The sequence below is a fragment of the Haplochromis burtoni genome, unplaced genomic scaffold (genome assembly GCF_018398535.1).
Source record: "Haplochromis burtoni strain Fernald_Lab_line unplaced genomic scaffold, NCSU_Asbu1 Contig_53, whole genome shotgun sequence".
NCBI classification, from domain to species: domain Eukaryota; kingdom Metazoa; phylum Chordata; class Actinopteri; order Cichliformes; family Cichlidae; genus Haplochromis; species Haplochromis burtoni.
Window position 1 is genome coordinate 1,862,115 of NW_024582414.1, and position 19,453 is coordinate 1,881,567.

General features: G+C 40.0%; 2 protein-coding genes across 2 annotated transcripts in view; both read right to left on the reverse strand.

Moving 5' to 3' along the window:
- Window positions 1–1,434: 1,434 nt before the first annotated feature.
- Window positions 1,435–15,167, reverse strand: cp (ceruloplasmin). The gene is made up of 24 exons (XM_005923887.2): window positions 14,835–15,167; window positions 12,960–13,204; window positions 12,653–12,865; window positions 12,220–12,393; window positions 11,987–12,078; window positions 10,720–10,882; window positions 10,490–10,628; window positions 10,261–10,400; window positions 9,161–9,301; window positions 9,030–9,074; window positions 8,714–8,928; window positions 8,021–8,171; window positions 7,657–7,869; window positions 5,967–6,171; window positions 5,286–5,425; window positions 4,961–5,089; window positions 4,621–4,727; window positions 4,482–4,537; window positions 4,312–4,383; window positions 2,991–3,082; window positions 2,744–2,883; window positions 2,604–2,660; window positions 1,761–1,866; window positions 1,435–1,673 (listed from the first exon to the last, which is right to left on the reverse strand). The coding sequence occupies exons 1-24, from the start codon at window positions 14,993–14,995 to the stop codon at window positions 1,648–1,650; spliced, it is 3,222 nt and encodes a 1,073-aa protein (XP_005923949.1). The 5' UTR covers window positions 14,996–15,167; the 3' UTR covers window positions 1,435–1,647.
- A 977-nt stretch (window positions 15,168–16,144) lies between these two features.
- tm4sf18 (transmembrane 4 L six family member 18) overlaps window positions 16,145–19,453 on the reverse strand; it is a 7,075-nt gene continuing 3,766 nt past the window's right edge. Inside the window, exons 3-4 of the mRNA XM_005923888.3 lie at window positions 19,188–19,330; window positions 16,145–17,242 (exon numbers count right to left, since the gene is read on the reverse strand). Of these exons, the coding sequence (XP_005923950.1) occupies window positions 17,044–17,242; window positions 19,188–19,330 (342 nt within the window). The 3' untranslated portion in view covers window positions 16,145–17,043. The remainder of the gene's footprint in view (window positions 17,243–19,187; window positions 19,331–19,453) is intronic.

Here is a 19,453-nt window from a genome sequence, read left to right on the forward strand (position 1 = left end):
AGGGAAGGGAAAGGGACTAATTTTTAAAAAAAAAAAAAAAAAAAAAAAAAAAAAAAAATTCAAAAAAAAGCCGTGAATAAATCTGAGGTTATTGTACTCGGCCCTGAAAATCTTAGAAATATGGTATGTAACCAGATTCTTACTCTGGATGGCATTACCTTGGCCTCCAGTTATACTGTGAGGAACCTTGGAGTCATTTTTGACCAAGACATGTCCTTCAATCCACATATTAAACAAATATGTAAGCCTGCTTTCTTTCATTTGTGCAACATCTCTAAAGTTAGAAATATCCTGTCTCTTAGTGACGCTGAAAAACTAGTTCATGCATTTGTTACTTCCAGGCTGGACTACTGTAATTCATTATTATCAGGAATGTCCTAAAAACTCCTGAAAAGCCTTCAGCTAATCCAAAATGCTGCAGCAAGAGTCCTGACAGGGACTAGAAAGAGAGAGCAGATTTCTCCTGTTTTGGCTTCCCTTCATTGGCTTCCTGTTAAATCCAGAATTGAATTCAAAATCCTGCTCCTCACATACAAGGTCTTAAATAATCAGGCCCCATCTTATCTTAATGACCTTGTAGTACCATATCACCCTATTAGAGCACTTCGCTCTCGCTCTGCAGGCCTACTTGTTGTTCCTAGAGTATTTAAAAGTAGAATGGGAGGCAGAGCCTTCAGTTTTCAGGCCCCTCTTCTGTGGAACCAGCTTCCAGTTTGGATTCAGGAGACAGACACTATCTCTACTTTTAAGATTAGGCTTAAAACTTTCCTTTTTGCTAAAGCATATAGTTAGGGCTGGACCAGGTGACCCTGAATCCTCCCTTAGTTATGCTGCAATAGACGTAGGCTGCCGGGGATTCCCATGATGCATTGAGTTTTTCCTTTCCAGTCACCTTTCTCACTCACTATGTGTTAATAGACCTCTCTGCATTGAATCATATCTGTTATTAACCTCTGTCTCTCTTCCACAGCATGTCTTTATCCTGTCTTCCTTCTCTCACCCCAACCGGTCGCAGCAGATGGCCCCGCCCCTCCCTGAGCCTGGTTCTGCCGGAGGTTTCTTCCTGTTAAAAGGGAGTTTTTCCTTCCCACTGTCGCCAAAGTGCTTGCTCATAGGGGGTCATATGATTGTTGGGTTTTTCTCTGTATCTATGAAGCGCCTTGGGGCATCTTTTGTTGTGATTTGGCGCTATATAAATAAAATTGAATTGAATCGAATCGAATTGATAATCTCATCAAATCAGATATTTTTTTTGTCAAACACAATTACCAAATCATATACTTAAAAAGGAAAGACTACACACACACACACACACACACACACACACACAAACAGACAATCTTGACAACTGTGACTGATGGCTCCATAAATGTGAACTGTAAGGCCACAGTGTCCCCTGGTACTGATACTGAGACCCAAACACAGTAACTTTGCTTTTAAATTTATTTTTTAATTATTTTTTCACTACAGTCTGGCAGTCTTTAGAAAAGTTACTGAGCAAAAATGATTATAAAAAAGACATTTTATTATACAATAACTGTTGGTAATGCTTGATTCCATGTTAAGTTTCTGCTATGCATCATTAACGGAGGCATTTAGTAAACTGAGGCACTGACATCGTCCTTTTACTCGTCTCTCACTTTTCCTTCAGCCAAAGATTCCACTCTTCTTTGCTGTCAAAGACAAACAAACAAGTTATCACCAACACAGCATCCTCATTTTTATTTGCCTGTTTTTTTCTGCTCAGACTGGTTCCTTACGTTTTTCAGTAACAGTGTACATGGCTTCCATGCCAGCTTTAATGTGGTCTGTGACGTGACAGTGGAGCAGCCAGGTACCAGGATACTGAGGACGCATCTTTACTGTCTGAAAAGAAAGTAGATAGAAAATCACATGACTCAATAGCTGCACAATTAGAGTTCAATTTCCTAATTCTGTTGGATAAATTGCTTAGAATTTGTGTTTTAAGGTGGTTGTCATGGTTCTGGGTGCTTTTGACCCAGCTTTTTGTGTCTCTTGTGTTTTTATGACTTGTTGTGTGATGGTTTATTATTCTTAGAATAACCTCAGGATTACCACCATGTTTACCGTTGTACATTTAGGCTCCCCTCATGTCTTTGCCCCCATTCTGTGTTTGTGCTTATGTGTGTTGTGTCTTGTTTCTCCTCCTTGTGGTTTATCCATTTTTCCCTGGTCCAACATGTCTCTCGTCTGCCTATTCTTCACTCCTGTGTCATGTTCCCCAGTTTCCTGTTTTATTGTGTAGGTCTTGTGTTTCCATGTTTCACATATCTGGTTTTGCTTCCCCGTTGCCTTGTCTAATTAGGTTCAGCTGTGTCTCCATCCTGTGTGCCATTTCCTTGTTACCTTATGTGTATATTTAGTGCATTTCAGCCGTGTCTCTCTAACTTTCACTCATCTCCGCCCACTCCTCCCTGCTTGCACTCTCTTCATAACCTCTCTTCTCTCTTCCTTTGGATGGTTGACCACATGCAATTAAAGTCATCCACCTTCATGCTAGTGTTAAAGTGAAACACACCAGACCTTAACGTCAAAGAGGAAAGACTCAGCTCTTAAAAGAAGCCATTCCTTTGAAATCTCACCTGAAAGGTGGCTGGAAACAGCTCATACACATCAGCACGGTGAGCACCTCCACCCAGCTGCAGAGAAAAGAGCATTTGTGAACTGCGTTTATATACTGTGTGATTGTGTGAGAGGGTATTTTTGAATCATTTCTATATACCTTATATTCCACACTATGGCCATGCCAGTGTGCTGTGTGTATGTCCACTTCATTGCCCATTCCCATTAGGTACCAGTACACCTTATCGTCCACCTCCATGTTCAGACCATTCAGGTTAGCATACACATATCCATTGATGGCTGCACACAAACATGCACACATTGTAAAGAAAAAATATATATTTTTATGTGTAGATGGAAAAACAAAAATGTTCAAAAATCCTTTTGTACGTGTCTGCTTGTCTCACCGTGCATTTTGTTGCTCTCTATAAAGTCTTCATCATCCTTTAAGTTTGGGCGAGGGTTCCTGATCTGCGCTCTGATGTTTTCATCCAGATACCTGTAGTTTAAGCAGCAGTCATAAATATACAGCCCTTCCTGTTTCAGGCGGCGCTGCAGGAAAATTCAGCTAAGCATCATATCCTGCTGTCCTGGTCCTCAGAGTGGATCTCTGCTTCTGTTTTAGAATTCTGTTTGCGTATTTAGTGTTGGATCGATGTTTTTATTTCCTCTTTTGTGACTGAGGCTCTGTTTTTTCTTTAATAATGGATTGCATTTATATGGGCACCCAAAGCGCTTTACAATTCCGCTATTCATTCACTCTCACATTCACACACTGGTGCAGGCAAACCACAGTTGTAGCCACAGCTGCCCTGGGGCAGACTGATAGAAGCGAGGCTGCCATATCACGCCATCGGCCCCTCTGGCCAACACCAGTAGGCGGTAAGGTACAGTGTCTTGCTCAAGGACACAACGACCAGGACAGAGAGAGCTGGGGGTTTGAACCGGCAACCTTCCGGTTACAGATGAGCTTCCCAACCACATAAACTACGGTCGCCCCATTACCTTGTGATTTTCTAGGAATGGGTTTCATTCTTTTTGTTTTTTGGGGTTTGGTTCATGAATTTGCAGTAGTAGTCACTGTCCTCCTGAGGACTGTCCTACAAAGTGAGATTAATGGCTTAGTGAGCTGTGTTGAGTTTAAAGTCAGAGTTTTCTGTTTCATAAAAAAGAAATAACTAATAATTACTTATCATACTGATATACTTCTTATGATTACTTATTAACAAACAAACAGAGGCTCAATCGGTGATAAAATAGTTAACTTGAATTAAAATGTTTATTTTACAGCTCTGTGCAGGGTAAAGTTTTTTTTTTCTTTAAAGATCAATGTTTTTTCTGCACAATCAATCTCCATAAATTTGTAATTTATTGTAATGTTATGTTATGTAATGTTCAGCATTTTATCACCTGATAACATCTCTAGTTATCAGGAGGGGACACTCCTGGGAATCGTTTTGTGTGGACTCCTTTGAGAAGTCACGTGGCTTGTGAAACGCCCCTTTAAATGCGCAGAGTGCATACAGAGCCTGAAGCTGATGACCACCATCATAATACTTGTTATCTCTTACTGGAATTTTAGGTTTTGTCGAGGAGGATTATGTAATTTTGAATTGGAATTAAGAAATTGGGTTGGATCCTTTTACTTCAAATTTGTGTCATTTTAGCATGTATTGCCCGCTGAATAGAGGAAGCAGAGGTTTCAAAGGGAATCTATCTGCTACTTACCAACTCTCATTCTCGTCAAAAACCAGGAAAAGCAGTGCAAACTCTTCCACTTCCTTCTTCAGTCCTAAAGTCCTGGAAGACGCAAATATTTTATCATACTTTATTATGTGGTACTGCATAAACAGAATGTGTGCTGCGCTGTACATCAAGCAGAACATGTAGATACTCACCTGCCCCAACTACGGCGGCAGACGACTAATGGACCAATCAGTCCGCTGTAAAGGTCCTGGAGGGGCAGGGGGACAACATGTAAGTCTGTGAGTACTTGTTATTGCCTGTGCTGTGTTTGACTTGTCTACATCATCGTACCTTTGCAACATCAACAGTAGAGTAGTACGCTGACACAGAGCACTCCTCTTGCTCTGTTGTTGGTCCAGTGTTCTTGTTGACATACCAGTAGTAGGTGTGAATTTCACCTGAGAAACACATTGTAGTTTTCAATGTTTTGGACACCATTTATACATTAAGAACATGGCATAATCCATTAGAGAAAAGAAGAGTAGAGGGAATACTGTATGCCCTTTCTATGTTCTCAAAAAAACACATTTATTCTGCTGAAGTCATAAAAAAGTTCCACAGTGACTGAAATTGTTTATTGATTGTGTCCCTTTGTTCCATCCGCTTCTATTATTTCTAGGCATTTCTGTACCTGGTTGGGTTTGGTGGACGCTGGGGTTTTCTGTTTTGACTCCGTGTGCATGAATGGAATAAGGTCTGGTTGCCATGTTCTTGAAAACCACCTTAACTTTGTCTCCAACATTAGCGTGAATCATTGGACCTAAAGAGAAGGCAAATGTTTTAAGTACCAACTGGAGCTTAAGACGTTACACGATTAATCATGTGTTATTTACAATATGTAGCACAATCAGTGGCTTTTACTGCACCAACAATATATTCTCTTCAGAGCTTCAAAAACTTTATGGAAAAATATGAATTTGTACAGTATGTGTCAGTGGTCTCTTCGATATACTCACCCATAATGCCGAGATGCTCCATGTCAGCGGTTCTTTCGACCTGTTTGGTAAACTTGTCACTGGTGAACTGTCGGTAGACGACCTTCTTGTAACGAGAGCCTATGAATCCACCCTGCTTGTCCAGAAAGACGGGGGCAGGACTGCAGCGAGAGAGTCACCAACACATTTTGATTTACTAAAACAGCTGCAGTTCCACTATAACAAGTTTTCACTGTTATATAAGAGGCAACCAAAGAAAACTCGATTTGCCAGCATTACTATTTAATTCTTTCTCAGTGCTCCTACCACAATCTACGACAGTTTCATATCCTAAAAATAGTATAGTGCTCTGCTATATACAGAATAAACTTTATAATATAATACTGACATCTGTTTGGTTGGTCACTGTTATTTTTGTGTTCCTATTGTAATGTCCAAAAGCAGTTTATTACCATAAAAGGCATTAAGATACTCAGAGTCTGCATGTTTAGAGTAATGAGCATTCTCATGTAACAATGGGACACTTTTTTTCCCTAAACTTTACTAAATTTGTTATTGTTTTCTGTGATGTTTCATAAGCTTCATAACGTAAACATGTAATACATAATGTATACTGTATAAAGGTAGACGCACAAGAGTTACATATATGTGCTGCTGGTATACTGTATTTGAGCTCTCAGGCTCGTGCCCTACAGCTGATACCTCTCCATGCCGCGGAACATCTCCACCTCCCAGGTGCGGTTTGGAGCGTAGTCCCAGTCTATTTCCATGGCAGCGATGTAGTAGGTTTTTGAATGTAACATCATCTCACTCTGACGATGAAGTATGCTGCACTTCTCTACCGTGTAGTTGGCCCTCATCCCATTACGGTAATGGTTCACTGTAGCAGACACCACCTCAAACTGACCTAAAACACATACACACACGCAGATACGGTAACACACAATGTGACTGTTGGATTTACAAATGTGCTCTTTTGACTAAATTCTCTGGTTTTGTTGTTTTGTCCAAATGTTGTTGTTTCTTAACACTTTTTTTTTACCTTCCTAGCTCAGTCTGCAATGCACCAAATCATGACACTTGTCCTTTTTTTGGAATTAGCTCTCAAGTCTTCTCACTCAACACTTCTTGAAGATTTAATGGCCAAGGTCATAGTAAGGGTAATTGTATTTCATGTTTACTGAAATCATTCCCATTTACTGAACTATCCAACAAAACAAATGATGAACAGTCTGTGATGCCTTAAAAATATGTAACATTTCAACAGTACCTTTTAGCTTTTGTGCACTGAGTCAGTCTACTAAGAACTGCAACCTACTGTCACAAATCAATGTGTGCATGTTTGTGTGCAGCCATCAATGGATATGTGTGTGCTAATCTGTCACAAATCAAAGAAATGCACCAGCATAGCTCCCTGACTTAAGTACATTTCCTCAGGGTAATGTCTTTGAGTAAGAAGGCTGTAAATGTAAATTCAGCAATGATTCAGGCTTATGTATCAGAGTGACTCATGCTGATGGATGTTAAGATTCCTAATCATGCTTCGGTAGGAAACCTACTTATATTCATGGCATGATGCACACATAGTAATATGATATGTTGTAAACTGTTTGCATTTGCTTGGGAAAAGACAGAACCTCAGTAGTACTGGGGGTTAAATTGCATGAAGGTCATTCGACTGATTTTTAGTTTTAGTCTTGTTTTCCACTGAATTATCAGTTCTGTCGCTGCTGTAGTTAGCTAATAAATTAATGTAAGACTGATAGCAACAGCCAACTAGACCAACCCAGTGATGTCACATTCTTTACTCGGACAAAACGGCGCTACACATGCTCTAGAAACTGTAACTTCAAGCACTTATTTATTAAACCCAGCTTCACAGACATGGCGCTACTCCATGGGATAAATTAACCTTAATACATTTAGTGTTTCATGTCCACTTCAATGGTTCTTAACACCGCTGTCATGGCAACTTCAATTCAATTCAGTTTTATTTATATTTTTTTTATTTATTTCAAAAAGTATTCAGTGGACCTTTGATTAGACCAGTTCTGGCCCACAGGGTGCATCTTTGACATCACCCATCTAGGTAAATCCATGTGTCTGCTAGGTCAGACCAGCAGATAGTCGGACATTTTTAATTAAGTTTAATCTGTTTTGTTGTGATGCCATTCTGTTTAAAATAAAAGAGAGAGTAGTGTCAATCATTTTCAAATTATTAATGTAAGTTTCCTATTGGCAGCTGCTGTAGCTGCCAATAAATCAATTCAACCCATCTTCCTCTATATTTCATCTGAACTTGAACTTTGGGCTTTTACTTTTTTGTATGCATGGGCCACACCTAAAGTGTAACTAAACAGAACAACATAAATAAGGGTTCAAAGCTCCATACCCATGCTGTCCGGCTCCATAGTGACAGTGTGTGAGATGTGAGGGAATACGCTGATGGTGTCCCGTCTGTTCTGCTCATAGATGAAACGGTTGCCCTGGAAGTAGAGACTGATGATGTCTGTCTCTGACCCCAGTCCTGACAGGTGCCATGATACTTTATCGCCCTTACACATGGTCAGCCCTGGGAGATTGTTATACACGAACCCATTGATGGCTAAAAAGAAATTCACAGAAATATTACACACAGAGATTAGGTACGTTATGGTGAATTGCTGAGTCAGTAAAGGGACATTAGTTGATAATAATAGCTGTCCCCAATTTAACTATTACATGGTGACTAAAATGAAACTTCACACTGTACCCACCATGCATTTTGTTGCTCTCGATGAAGCCCTCGTCCTCCTTGTTGACAGTGTTGGGAGCAGTAGTGAAAGTCCTAATGTTGTCATCAAGATACCAGCTCAGGTTCTCATCAAATACAGTGGCCATGAGGTGAAACTCTTTATTATAGTTTTTCTGCATGAAAAGAGAGAGAGGTGAAGAGGTGATGATTTTGCTTCATTAATCCAGTAAGGCTACAAAACATTGTTTTTTTTTCTTTTCTGTGATGTTAGAGTGGGACTGAACACTCAGGTTAGGAAGAGATTTTCCAGGCTGGAGACAGGAGCCGTGGATAGTCGATGACTAAAGCCAAAAGCACATTTTATTGATTTTAAGACGATCCGCCTCTTTGGATGCCACTGTCAGGAATATCAGGATGTCAGGAAGATTCATTCTTTTTGTTATAAGAAACTGCAACATTTTTTCAGTCTAACACAAGACACGTGTTTCAGGCCAGCAGAACGAGTCCTGTGTCATCAATATTTTCTGTGTAATTTACTGATAATTCTATTTGAATTTAAAAAACATTTATATGTCCACTGCACAGCCTGGTGTGAATCATTTTATTCCAAATATATCTACCTTTATAATACCAAATTCAGGAGGATGTAACTTGCTCTGTAACCTGAACCACACAATATGTTGACTTGCTGGGGTTTTTTTGTCTTTCCTCTCACCTGTACTCCCTTCTTCAGCGATTTAGGTCGACAAATGAGAAGTGGCCCCACCAGTCCAGAGCTGGTATCTTTAACAGGGTCCACAGCAGAGTAGTACAGATAGGTCAGACAGTCAGCCTCCCCTTCTACGGGTCCAGCACCTACAGGCACCATCCACTCATAGATGTGCACCATCCCAGGTCTGACCAGAGCAGCAGGGGGAGGAGTCACCACCCCTACTCACGCATTTCCACAGAGAAATGGCGAATTCTCATTAGCAATAATAACAGCATCAACAAAATGCTAAATGGTACTCCAACTGCAGACTTCCACTTACTTGGCAGCCTCTTCAGCTCCCGCAGTTTCTTATCTGTATAAGACTCTGAAGAGAGGAAAAGAAGAGGAGTTCAGATGGATGAAACAGATATTAGCACTGATAGCATTACTTATGAATGTACATCCATTAACCTTCCAACTCATTGTGATACAGTGTGCCATCCTGTTCCACGCTGTACTGTACTCCATGAGGTTGTATTGTGTAAGGCCGACTGGCTTTGTTCTTGAACACCACCCTGATAGTGTCTTTCTCTTCAGCCTTCAACACAGGACCTGGAAACATTAACGTGCAACGTGCATAAGATGCTGTTAGGGTGCAATATAGTTTTTAATAATAACAGCTCATAAAATTAGAGGGATTATCAACATGGTTTAAGACACTAAACCAAATGAGTTTGTTCAAATATGAGTTAAGGCAGTTTTTGGAAATGTTCCACAGCTCTGCTGTGCTTTTGAATTGCAATAACTGTATTTCTGACAAGCAATTCATTCAAAAAACCTGTAATTAACTGAGGCAATTATGGTTTTGTTAGCGTTTGTGCGCTTGTGTCATTCTGTCTGCAAACGCAATAGCTCGAAAGGTATTGTAACGATGGTTAAATGTTATTTTACAGTGACAGGTTGACACTGTTGTTATTTCTTTAAGATACATGTTTGGTTGTGCTGCAGGAAAAAAGGGAGTTAATGTGTGCAGGAAGGGGAGGGGGGGTCCATGTTGTTGTGTGACTGTGCGGGGCAGAAGTGAGGTGTTGTACGAGAGCACTCTCCCCAGAGTGGCCTGTGTTACCGAATAAACGGACAAACTGAGATCAAAACGTCTGGTTGTTGAGAACATATGGGAACGTTACAGTATGAATGAACTCTGAAATTTGATGTAATCTTTGCTTAGAGCGAACTGTCAAACTGATTAAATAAAGCGAGGCCGTAACTTACTGATCAATGACAGAACCGAGCCATGGTAATTACTAATTAAGAAACAACTGCATTGTTTTGTGTTTTTATTTTTAACATTGGCACTTGGCTGCTCTAATTATTGTCTCACTTTATTAAAATCAAAAAATGATTTCATTACTTGTTCCAGAGAAGCTGTGTGTGTGTGTGTGTGTGTGTGTGTGTGTGTGTGTGTGTGTGTGTGTGTTTCGTTTCTGGGTTTTGGGTTTGTTTTTTTTGTTGTTGTTGTTTTCAGATTTTAGCAACATCAAACTTTCCAAAACCACGCAAGCTTGAATTACCCAGAATTCCAAGGTGCTGGTCCTCTGGGCTGCGGAGCATCTTTGTCATGAAGGTGTTGTCAGTGTACTCCACATAGCGAACCTTTTTATAGCGGCTTCCAATGCGGTTTCGACCTCGGGTTACAAACGTTTCTGCCGCACTGCTCACACAAAAGCAAAGTTCAAATTAAGAAAGATCTCTGCAGACCAGCAGTCCTCTCCATTCCTGTCAGTTTGTACAGTAACTAACCCATCTGTAGGCACTGTAGGAGCATAGTCCCAAACTTCTTCTTCAGCGGCAATGAAGTACTGTCGCTGCTCTCCATAAGGCCGGGGCTTGTGGACATTGGGGAAGCACTTCTTTATCTCAAACAAAGCCTGCATTCCAGCTGGACAAAAGCACAAAAAAACAATGTTGAATACATTATTAATCGGTGTGCAGAAATGTATCCTTCCCTGAATTGTAATTCATAATCTCACCCATCAGATGGTCATTGACACTACATGCCAGCAGCCAGTGTCCTGGGTTGTCAGCTACCATTTCCGCCGTGGTGCTCAAAGCAGGAAAAAGACTGATTGTGTCTGTATGATGGTTCATAGTGGTCAGGATCTGACCATGGAAATGGACTGAATGCATGTCCACCTGTAGATAAATAATATTTCAATAATGTTACACAAGGAGGTGAATGTACTAGAAATCCTTTTTGCAATTCTGAAACTAGCAATAATAATAATGAAAGCAATCTGTACCACAGAAAGTAACACATGCTCACATTTTTATTAAACTTGAACCTTATCTGATTAAAGACTATCAGTAGAAAACTTCTGCAACAGTCTCAGCAAGGCAAACTTAAATCCTTAAAAAAGCTGAACCTTTGAAAGCACAAGCTGTGAGACTGACTGTATTTGCAGGTGTCTCATGGTTTAGTTAGCAACAATTAGGATAATGCCCACAGCCCCTTCTGTCTTTGAAAGACTGTCTCCTGAGAGTTGAAAGTAGGTGGAAGAGAGCCTGGAGAGGTGGAGAGAAGAGGAATGTCAGCAGAAACATGTGTGTTAATGAGAGTGAGGCAGGTGGAAAGGTGAACATGCAAGGAGTAGAGGGAGGGAAGATGGACAAGTTTAATTAAATACCTTGAGCCAACCATCCAAAACAACAGACAGCACACAAGAAAGGTGAAGAAGAGAGTGTAGACAGGGTGGAGTGTGCTTGGAGATGAGTGTCAGGGTGATTTGTGACAGAAGGATAGCAGCAAGAGTGAAAGGGAAGGTTTCCAAGATAGTAGTGATGGATGGTTTGGAGACTGTGGCACTAATGAAAAGACAGGAGGCCAAGCTGGAGGTGTTGAGATTTTTGGGGGGAGTGGCCAGAATGGACCGTATTAGAAATGAGTTCATCAGAAGGACAGCTCAGGTTAAGCTGTTTGGAGGCAAAGTTCAAGAGACGAGATGGAGATATTATGGACATGTGCAGAGGAAGGAAAGGCAGGAGAGAAAGAGGAAGACAACAGAGAAGATTCATGTATAAAGTGAAAGAGGAGGGTCAGTGTGAGCAGGGAACAGGGTGAGATAGAGGCAAATGATCCACTTTGGAACCCCCTAAAAGAACCAACCTGTTCTTCTAAATGTTTGTAAACATTATAAATTGACCTAAATGTTTAGATTAAATGCTCAGTTTAATGTTTTGAAAATATTCTCTGTAACAGTAATATTAAGAATAGAGATGTGATAATATAACATAGATTACCTCATTGCCTAATGCAAACAAATGCCACTGGATCTTGTTGCCTTGGCACATGCTCAGTCCACGAAGATTACCATACAGCAAACCATTAATACCTGTAATACATAGCGAGGGTAAAATGGTGCAGGGATGCAAATGCAAGCTTGTAAGTGTGTATGCTGGTGATATGCTAATTGTTAGCATGATATGTTAATTGGGATAAATAAAGTCTTTCTGATTCTGATGCTTCCTCTCACCATGCATCTTGTTGCTCTCAATGAAGTCTTCGTCCTCCTTCAGGTTTCTGGCAGGATTTGTGATGTATGTCCTGATGTTTTCATCCAGGTACCAGCTGAAGTTCTCATCTGACACCATGAACAGCAGAGCATACTGGTAGTCTGCTGAACTATCGCCATGTAAGTCCAGAGTTCCTGCAGAGGAGAGGACATTTAGAAAGACAGGCAGTGCTTTCCAAAACAAAAGAAAAGGGGGATGAAAAATAGATATAAATATAAAAATAAACACGTTTTTAAAAACTGTCTATTGTGTTCTATTATGGATCTATAATGTAAACATAGTTACATAATGTTAACAAGAGTAAAAGGTAGAATGTTTGGCTCTGAAAGACACTGGACTATAAATAAAATATATTAAAGTTGTACTTAAGTAAATTTAGTGGAGTAAATGTACCTCTCTTACAGACGATGAGGGGCCCTATCAACCCTGAGTTGATGTCTTTTGGCGGGCTGACGTGGGAATGGTAGAATCTGGTCATGCAGTTGCTGTCATGTGATGTTGGGCTGTGGGATTCTGCGAGGGTCCACTCATAGGTCACTGTTTGACCAGGAGGTACCGAATCATCTCGCTTCAGCTCTGGACCCGTGCCATCTGGGTAGAGTGCTCCTGAGGAGTGAACCCACAAACACAGTCACAGTCACACGCATGTGTTAACCTTTCCACTCCACTCTAGTAGTACGTCCGTTTGTGCATTTCTCACCCTCGTTGCCTTTAGTATAGTTCAGACCATGTGGGTGGGCGCTGTAAGGTCTGGACGCTGTGTTCTTCAGGTGGACAATCAGTGTATCGCCCTCCTCAGCCATCAACAGAGGTCCGAGGTAACCCAGCCATTCTGCTTTTGTCAACTCCGTCCTGTAGGTGGCGTCGCTGTACTGCTTATAAACAGCCTTCTTGTAGGTTGAGCCGATACGCTGCGGACCGCTCTTTAAAAAGACGGAGGCTTCTCTGTTGAGGGGTTCAGGCAGAGATGCATGAGAGTGGTTTTGTGTATGTGTCCTTATGTAAGTTAAAACACGTAAAGCTTCTAGAGAGACTGAGTGTCTCTAACGCTCTTTTTTCCACAAATGACATCATGGGTCAGATTTACTAAAAGGTTAAGGTCCCAATGGCAAAAATGCGCAGGATCTTTCTTCCTGAAATAGCACCGCAAATGAGATAAGAGAGGGGAAGCTGGAAAGGAATCTATATGTTTGATATATGCTTATGCTTTGATATATATGAATAAAATAAAATATATGAGACTGGAGCGCGATTTATCCAAGAGAAAGGCTGCACTTTGGCGAACACTTCCCAAATACACCGAAATCTGTAATAAGATATATGATGTGTAGAAGAACATAAAACACAATTGAGTGCTAATGATGATACTGTTAGTAAGTGCTCAACTGCGTGACTGTGCGCATCGAGTAACGAGACCGTTCTCACTCCCACAGCGAAACGTACCAACGCGTCGGGAATGACAACGTGTTGAGTAACACCGTTACACGCGCTGTGTGAGGCTGTGCGTAGAGATGCATATGAAAAGCCTGCTATGTAGGCTATTGCAAGATCTTTGGGGTCCTATGGACTAGAAAAGCGCTATACAAATGCAGGCCATTTACCATTTAATCCAACACACTCATACATTCCCCGACAGACATTTCAATATGTGATATAACAGCGGTGACATAGAGAAGTAAAGAAAGACAGAAAAAAATACAGAGTGACTGTCGAGGAAAGACATGCAGAGACGTTTTATTGGGTAAAAATGTCAGACTTCAAACTTATCAGCTCACTATAAAAAGTAACTTGGCTAACAGTAAAACAACGTATACACAAATCTTTTGTATACGTGTGAAGTTCAGATCAGCTCGATTCTCATCATTTCGTAACAAGCCCAGTAGGTTTTCATAGAGGAGCACAACTGAGATTCTGCTACAGGAATAAGAAAGGGTTACGGGACAGATTAAAAATTTTCACACTGCTCTAACAGCTCCAAGCCTTCCTCTCGCTCCAAATGAATAACACTTAATGAATCAATTTTGCATGATTCGTTTAAATATTAAATAAAGAAAAACTCCTACAAATACACGTGCAAAAGGCCAGCTGCAAAAGCACCGGGCAAAGTTTACGTTCCACCTCTATAATAAATAATAAGTAGTTTTTTATCACCAAAAACTGATTTTATGCTGATAAGTCTGGTCCTGTGACTACAAGATGAAGCACGTGTACCAACACTGTGATGGTACACGTAAATAACCAATAACCCATGACAGTGATTCAGCATGAGCAACACCAGGATACCAAATTATCCAAGAAGTACATTTATAAATATATAGTTGCCATTTTTTCATCACAGTGTCTTCATATTAACTTATATATTGTCATATGCAGTGCAATGCGTTCAGTAGGCTATAACTGTGTTCTTATATTAGTATCTGCTGACCATATGTGATCATTCCTGTTTGTCAATTGCTGTTGAAGCAAATATTAACATGTCGTGTTGGGGGGGGGTTAATTGTACCCATTTTGATTCTTTATTTCATATTGATTTATGACTCTGTGATAAAATGGAAAATGTATCGTGCGCACTTACTCATCGTCCTGGATTGAGCGGTTTTGGATGATGTTCATCCCAGTTGGAGCATAGTTCCACGACACCTCTTCTATCTTTAGAAAGTACTCTCGTCTCATCCCGGAAACACATGTTACCACACAAAACAACAGCAAAACAGCCCTTAAATCCAGCCTCAGCATTTTTGTCCAAAATAAAAGCTGACAGTGGTGATAATGATAATGATGACTCTTGGTTTTATTTGAATTATTATTAATACTCTCGCAGAACTTGAAGATAAAGACCCACGGCGCAGAGAATTAAAAGTCTTGGATGTTTGTCAACCAGTGTGTCTCAGCGACGTTTAAAGCTCTGTGTCTTTATACTGCGTCAGATGACTCGCAGGCTGAGCCAAGCAGGACCGAGGGGTCACTGACCATCAGACTGCCAGGTGTTCGATCAGCAGGCGAGACTTGCATAAGAACACAAACAGTTTTGTTCTCGTAAATCCAAACACCAAGAGATTAGTCTTAACCTTCATCATTTACTCCCTTGTAGATTTTCACTACAGCTCAAAATAAAGTTTTTAAAAATCAACATCGTTCGTTTAAGAATCCAAAGATTCTTATCTGTGTCAAATCGGAGTTTTTTTCTGTTCAGCAAAAAAATCCAGTGACGTTATATTTAGCCAATTACGTAAAAGTGGACTTTTGAGTAAATGTTTGATTTTAAATGCAAGGGGTTAAATGTTGAAAACGACCTTGTGTCACAACCAGATTCATTTCACTGAGCCAATAAAGATGTCTCTGTGTTTGGGTTCATTACTTGTGCGTTTACTTTGCTAAAAGTCAGTTTATGATAATTAATTAATACTATTCCTAATTTATCTTTGTGTAAAGGTTCTCAGAACAAGGAGAAAACGGTCGCTGTGCACACAGTTTAGGGAGGGGACACTGCTAAAAAAAATGAGCACCAATTTGCATGGCTCTCAGGGTTAAAGGCAACAATTACTCAATCTGATAAATATCAGTATCAGTCAACTCTGGAAACTCTAGTACTCATTACTCACTAGTATTGATTACAACACACCACAGGAGCTGCACACAAAAAAATCCACATTTTGACCTCAAAGGACATGATTGCATTTGCGTCTGGGATATTTCCCCTCTACAGAAGCAACAGTTTGATTTTTTGTTTTGTTTTTAAATAATAAAAAAACTCTGGATGCATACATATAAAACAGAAATTGTTCATTTTTATTCAAGGCAGCACAAACAAACCATACATTATAAAAATATGCCACTAAAATATATGTGTGTGTGTGTGTGTGTGTGTGTGTGTGTGTGTGTGTGTGTGTGTGTGTGTGTGTGTGTGTGTGTGTATATATATATATATATAATGTTTGTTAACACTGGACTAGCATCTGAGAAACATTAAGACAACAATTTACAACAAAGTATACTGAAAATTAAAATAGATGTAAAAACATACACGCACACACACACACACACATGCACAAAAAGAAAATCGGATTGTGTTGCATGTGTGATCCAACACACTGCAAGTCCTGGGACCACAAAAATAAAATTAGACATAAAGGGCACATCACTGTGCTTCATTTTAGCCAAGATGGCACATTCAAAGACTATAATCATGGCAACACGCACTGTTTCTTGCAAAAACACCATTAACCATGGAAAGGAAATACCCAAAAGAAGGTAATGTTCACATTATCAAACAATATCAGGCAGTTGATTTGATACTGATTGCTCTGTTATTAACGTAGTTCTCTTCAGGCCTTAAAAATGTTAACACAGCTGTGTAGCATACAACATAAAATAACAGTGAAGAAACTGAGCAAGCCTGTGCACCACGTTTGACAGACTTTACTTCAGTAAACCTAATACTCCCATCCTCTCTTACTATCTGTACATGTTGGCTTGCTATGCCTGCTTTTAAAGTAGGTTACAATGTCCTACTTATGGAATAAAAAAAAGTCATACAGAGCTACATTGTTGCAGACACATATCCTGGCACCACTGGTGACTTTGACTGAACTTGAAAATAAACTGATTACAAATCTAACCTGGCTGACTGGAGATGTGGTGCTGTAATCAAACACACACACGCACACACGTTGCAGTGAGGTTATGTGTGGAGACTTCCTTTTGTGCTTGTGTCCATTACTGTAATGTACATGTACGATATGGTTGTATCTGTATGCATCTGTGGTATGTCTGTGCAGGTGAATCTAAGCATTAAGACTGTACTCCTGCTTGTAGCAGCAGGGCCGGCAGACAGCGTTGACTAGGCCATTTCCCAGCTGTAGGAGACAGATGATGAACTCCAGCACTGCCAGGCCCAGTAAGACACACAGCAGAGTGATGTTCCACTCTATGATGTTAACCGGCTGAAGGCACCGTGTCCACGTTTCTGGCTGCAGAAGATACCTGGGACAGAGAGTAAGTGTGATTATCAAAGAGCAAGTCACAAACTGGTGAAGGCATAACTCATAGGTGTCAAACTCTGGCCCGCAGCTTAATTACATTTGGCCCGCGAAGCCATACCACATTACTATTAGAGCTGGCCTACTGGTATTATACAGCTACTATATATATATTGTTTAGTATTAAGCTTTGCTTGTTCCATATTCAGTTTTCCAGCAAAACTTATTTGAGTCCATAAGAAAAGATTCATTCTTATATCTGGAGGAAGATTTTTTTTTCCAATAAATATTAATGTTAGCCCACGACTTTGTTCCAGTTTTGAATTTTGGCCCACTGTGTATTTGAGTTTGACACCCCTGGCATAACTGATCCAGAAAATTAGAGCAAGTGCTGTTGTGCTACATTCTCTCCAGAAAGGCAGCAAAGACTCAAATGCAGAAATCACCCCAACCTGGTCACGGCAGATGGCTGCCCCTCCCTGAGCCTGGTTCTGCCTGACTTTTTCCTTCCTACTGTTGCGTATTTTTCTTAGGTGCCATATTTTCCGCACTATAAGCAACACTTAAAATCCTTTAATTTAATTCTAGTTTTCACCTAAACACAATATACCATGTTCTGACTGAAATTTAAATGACCATTGGGCAGCAGGCTATAGTATGGAGTGACATATCAGTGTCCAATGTGGGGGTTTTTATGTGCAAGTAAACCATCAACACTGACACAAATACAAGAAAACTGCCTCTGAATAGCTGTCCATTATGGATGAAAGGGTTAAGCACTTTAAGGAGACTATTGTTGTGATTTGGTGCTACATAAATAAAACTGAAGCGAACTGATAAATGAAGCAGACAAAATGTGATGAGTTGATTCAAAGTGTTAAATTAAAAGCTTTCCTACTGTAATTTTAAAGATGAGGCCTTAAGGGAGGACAGTGCAAGTGGGGGAGGTCACTTGTAGACTGAAGAATCATAATAAACTATCAGAGAGAGAGCAAAAGCTTTAAGAGTGGTCAAATCAACAATCTGGTGCTTTTTTAGAATAAATGAATGCACAAATCATTTCAGCCTGAAAGGCCACAGACAATAACTAGAGTGTATGATACAATTATTGACAACATTATTTATACTCCAGAAAAACATCAACTTTGCAACATCTAACCAAGTCTATAGTCAAGATCTTAATATATAGAAATATAGGGTTTACAGCCATGTACAAACTGCTGGTTATGGAGCAAAAATGCCAGACTATACCAGTAAATGGCTATACTCTCTGCTCAGCTTCAGCTAAATGCTGCAAAACTAATCGAGCAGCACAAATGCACAGTTCAAATTTTCTCAAGGTAACCAAACGGGATATTCTTCAACGGTCAAGTTAACTGATGTCATCCCAGCATGCTTTTCAGTTAATGGAGAAAAACGTGAAGGCAGAGACCCACAACTGAAGGTGACTGATCTTCTGTATTTTAATTACCTGATATAATACACAGTAATAATGCGTAAATAATAATGCATGTGATATAATCTCTTTTCACAGTTTCTGTGTAAAAGCGTGCTTTTAATAATCGTTCTTTTATTACCCAGTGTTGCAGTAATATAAGTTAGAGTTACAACTTTTTCATCTGTACTAGAAAGCTCAGTAAAAAATACAGTTGGTTTTCTGTTTGTTTTGTTTTTATACAGGTATTTATATTAAAACATTACCTTTGTATTCAAAATACTGATAATCTTTCAGAAGACGTAAGAGAGCTGAAATAATAAACTGAATACGAAAGTGAAAAGCACGAAAGACTGCACGAGTCATTTCAAAATCTTACCTGAATACTTACTTTATGACATTTCATAGACAACATTAACTGATAACGAAACGATTGTTACACAACGCCGCACAAAACACGCACCTATGCAGGCATCTACATCTTCATACACAAAGCGCTAGGATGTATCCTTACCTGCCCTTTTGGTCTGCAAAGGGATACGACCATCCATACGAGGTGAAGCATTGGGGGCCCTGCAGAAGTGCATACCCTGATACGATGAAACAGTAGGCAGACCCCACCAGACCGACCACAGCTGCCAACACTGACCCACACATCTACAGAGGAACAGCAGCACACAAAGGGATTTTTAAACACGTGCTTTCGTGTTTTTGTGCAGCTTTATTTCTGCCTGAATGAAAAGCTGCTTCACTTATGCATTTCATAAATGAGATACGGAG

Coding starts and splice junctions, on each gene's coding strand:
- cp (XM_005923887.2), bottom strand. CDS start 14,995: ATGCTGAGGCTGGATTTAAGGGCTGTTTTGCTGTTGTTTTGTGTGGTA. Junction 5,090..5,285: donor GGAGCATCTCGGCATTATGG/GTGAGTATATCG, acceptor CCTTCTCTTTAG/GTCCAATGATTCACGCTAAT. Junction 1,674..1,760: donor GTACACTGTTACTGAAAAAC/GTAAGGAACCAG, acceptor TGTCTTTGACAG/CAAAGAAGAGTGGAATCTTT.